The 3,121-nt window shown below is 45.2% G+C and overlaps 1 protein-coding gene across 1 annotated transcript in view; it reads left to right on the forward strand.

The window, feature by feature from the left end:
* il16 (interleukin 16) overlaps positions 1-2,752 on the forward strand; it is a 50,277-nt gene extending 47,525 nt beyond the window's left edge. The window contains exons 24-28 of the mRNA XM_045219104.1: positions 138-239; positions 695-959; positions 1,220-1,295; positions 1,392-1,402; positions 2,095-2,752. Coding sequence (XP_045075039.1) covers positions 138-239; positions 695-959; positions 1,220-1,295; positions 1,392-1,402; positions 2,095-2,273 — 633 coding nt within the window. The 3' untranslated portion in view covers positions 2,274-2,752. The remainder of the gene's footprint in view (positions 1-137; positions 240-694; positions 960-1,219; positions 1,296-1,391; positions 1,403-2,094) is intronic.
* The last annotated feature ends 369 nt before the right edge of the window (positions 2,753-3,121 follow it).

A 3,121-nucleotide genomic window follows, 5' to 3' on the forward strand; every position in this document is an offset into this window, starting at 1 on the left:
AATATAACTAGAATAATTTGAAATCAATGCAAAAATCACTAGGCCAGCAGTAAAATTCTAAAGTGAACAAAAAAGATGAAAACATTATTTTGAGTGTTAGAATGAAAGAGATTACATCTTTCCTTCCCTCTTTCTAGCAATTTGAGCACATCCACGTGGTGATTCTGCACAAGGAGGAAGGAGCAGGTCTGGGTTTCAGCATCGCTGGTGGGATAGACCTGGAGAGCAAGGCCACCACAGTGAGTATACTGTGGACTCTGTAACCATACTGAAAGGCCCACCACATAACTATAACCCAATCACACTCTAAGGTCATGCTAGAGCAGATGAAAAGTGATGATATCGTCAGAATTTATGTTAAAGATTGTATTTCTATGTCATGTGTGCTATCTGGGGGAGTTGAGAATTCTGCAGAAGACACGTTTCTGTTGTTCACTGTAACATATTGTATGGACAATAAAGTTGTATTGTATTGTACAACATACAGTGTCTGTCTTGTTAGGCGTATGATTTTGGACTTAAAGATTAAAGATAGGATCCCATGGCTATAAATCCCTGATACTGTCCTTTCTAGCATGGCCAGATAGTGGCAACTCTACAAAATGTCTGCCGCCTGCTCCACCAATCAAGGCGAATTGCTTAGAATGGGAAAGTCCATTGTTAACGCTCTGGTGACATTCCTCCCTCCCCCCAGGTGCATCGTGTTTTCCCCCATGGCCTGGCGGCTCAAGAGGGAACCGTGGAGAAGGGTGACGAGGTGCTGTCCATCAACGGCCAGACACTAAGGGGCGCGACACACGCCGATGCCACCGCCACACTGCGCCAGGCCCGCACCATGAGACTGGCCGTGGTGGTGGTGAGCAAGGGGAGAGAGGGAGGAGGAGGAGGAGGAGAAGAAGGAGGGAACAAGGCTGGTGATCCCTCTATCAGCAGTAGCAGTACAGACCTCAACCCTACAGGTGAGTAGAAGGTGATCAGACAAGTTCACCTAGTAAGACAGCACACCCAAAACCGTGTGGTCCCAATGTGTAGGTGTGTGTGCGTGCACATCAAATCAAATCCAATTTTATTGGTTGCAAACACATATTTAGCAGATGTTATTGTGGATGTAGCAAAATGCTTGCATTTGTGGCTGTATCATACAGTGTATGTACTGTATGTATACGTTGGTTGTTCATTCGCTCTCTCTCTCTCGCTCTCTCTCTCGGTCTGTCTGTAGTGGAGGATGGGGGAGCCATGCTGACTGTGGAGCTGGAGACAGGAGGAGGGGGGCGGGGGATCAGTTTGGAAGGGAGGTACAGTATCTATCCACAGAGACAGGTCTCTGGTCATCAACGGGATCTTTAAAGGTACAGTACTATCCACAGATACAGGTCTCTGGTCATCAACAGGATCTTTAAAGGTACAGTACTATCCACAGAGACAGGTCTCTGGTCATCAACGGGATCTTTAAAGGTACAGTACTATCCACAGATACAGGTCTCTGGTCATCAACAGGATCTTTAAAGGTACAGTACTATCCACAGAGACAGGTCTCTGGTCATCAACAGGATCTTTAAAGGTACAGTACTATCCACAGGAGTAAAAGGGATAGTTCACAAAAAAGTTAATATTTGGAGACAGTGGCCAGGTAAACAAAACCAAAGCATGGATTGCTGCCTTACCATGTCCCTAAACCCTTACAGGGTAAGGAAACCGATATATCATTTTGTAATTTGGGTGAACTTTAAAAAGCAATAATGTGCCATTTAGCAGACACTGTTATCCAAGTGACTTACAGTAGTGTGTGCATACATTTTTAGTATGGGTGACCACAGCAGGAATCAAACCAACGATCTTGATGTTACAAGTACCATGCTCTACCAGCTGAGCCACACAGGACCTGTTCTTAACACGTTTAACAATTGATTTTATGGTTAGAAAAGTTGTGATGTCACAGAAAGTAGGAAAGCATGCAAACAACGCAGAGAAATACAGTTTTATAAGCTTACATTTTTATAAAATGGGGGAGGGGAAGCTGATCCCAGATCTGCAGCTAGGGGAAACTTTACCCCAGACCAATGTGTGACAGTGTGTTCTCCTGCTCCCTAATAGGTGGCGCTGCGGAGCAGAGTGGGTTGCAGTCTGGCGATGAACTGCTGCAGGTCCAGAGCTCCTCCCTCCAGGAGCTGAGCCGCTTCGAGGCCTGGAACATCGTCAAAGCTCTGCCTGAGGGGCATATCACTCTAGTCATCCGGAGGAGGAAGGAGGATGAGGCAGAAGGCTCTGCCTGAGGGGCATCTCACTGTAGTTATCAGGAGGAGGAAGGAGGAGGAGACTGAGGAGTTAGCCCTAGACACTGTTTACACTTAATTGGTATCCAGATACAATCGACCACAATTACACTTCTCAAAAAATGTGGGCACAATTAGAATGTGGACAAGATCAGGACAAAGGACTCATATTAGCACCAGGTATAAACGGGGCTATTGATTCTCAAGATGTGGCCACATTTATGGACAGGTGTCCGCGATTAAAATACCTATTGTGATTGGATTGTGATCAGATCTTCCTGACCACCTCCGGAGGTAGTCAGGCACACATTGTGTCTGGGTATCTTACAAGTGTAGATGGATGTGGACAGTGAAACCATTTAAATCATCATTATCCGGCCCTCTAAAACCATTGACAGGTGGGGCCATTGTCTTTTGGCATCAATATGTGTCTTTAAATAAATAAATACATATTATTTTGAAAGAATATCTGTGGAATAATTTCATACAGGGAGGGACCAGTAAATCTGGTCACCATGTGGACACAGTGGACGGCTAAGAGACACATTTTAATACAACGTGTCGATGCAATGGCAGAAATGTGGCCACTATCAGAATGTGGACAACGGCCTCGATTCAGTCTGTATCGCTGAAGTTCAGCGTTATAGCACAATTGAAAATTAAAGGTAATTTCCGATTGAGCCGACATATGCAGCGTTTACCCTGAACGCATTCTCTGCCTTTATATTTCAATCATGCTGAAGTGCAGGTCTTCAGCGCTACGGATTGAATAGAGCCCTAGCACGCAAGTTAGCACCAGGTATAAACAGGGCCAACTGGAACACAAATCAACCGCAAGCCATCATACC

This window comes from Coregonus clupeaformis, unplaced genomic scaffold (genome assembly GCF_020615455.1).
Source record: "Coregonus clupeaformis isolate EN_2021a unplaced genomic scaffold, ASM2061545v1 scaf2059, whole genome shotgun sequence".
NCBI classification, from domain to species: Eukaryota; Metazoa; Chordata; class Actinopteri; order Salmoniformes; family Salmonidae; genus Coregonus; species Coregonus clupeaformis.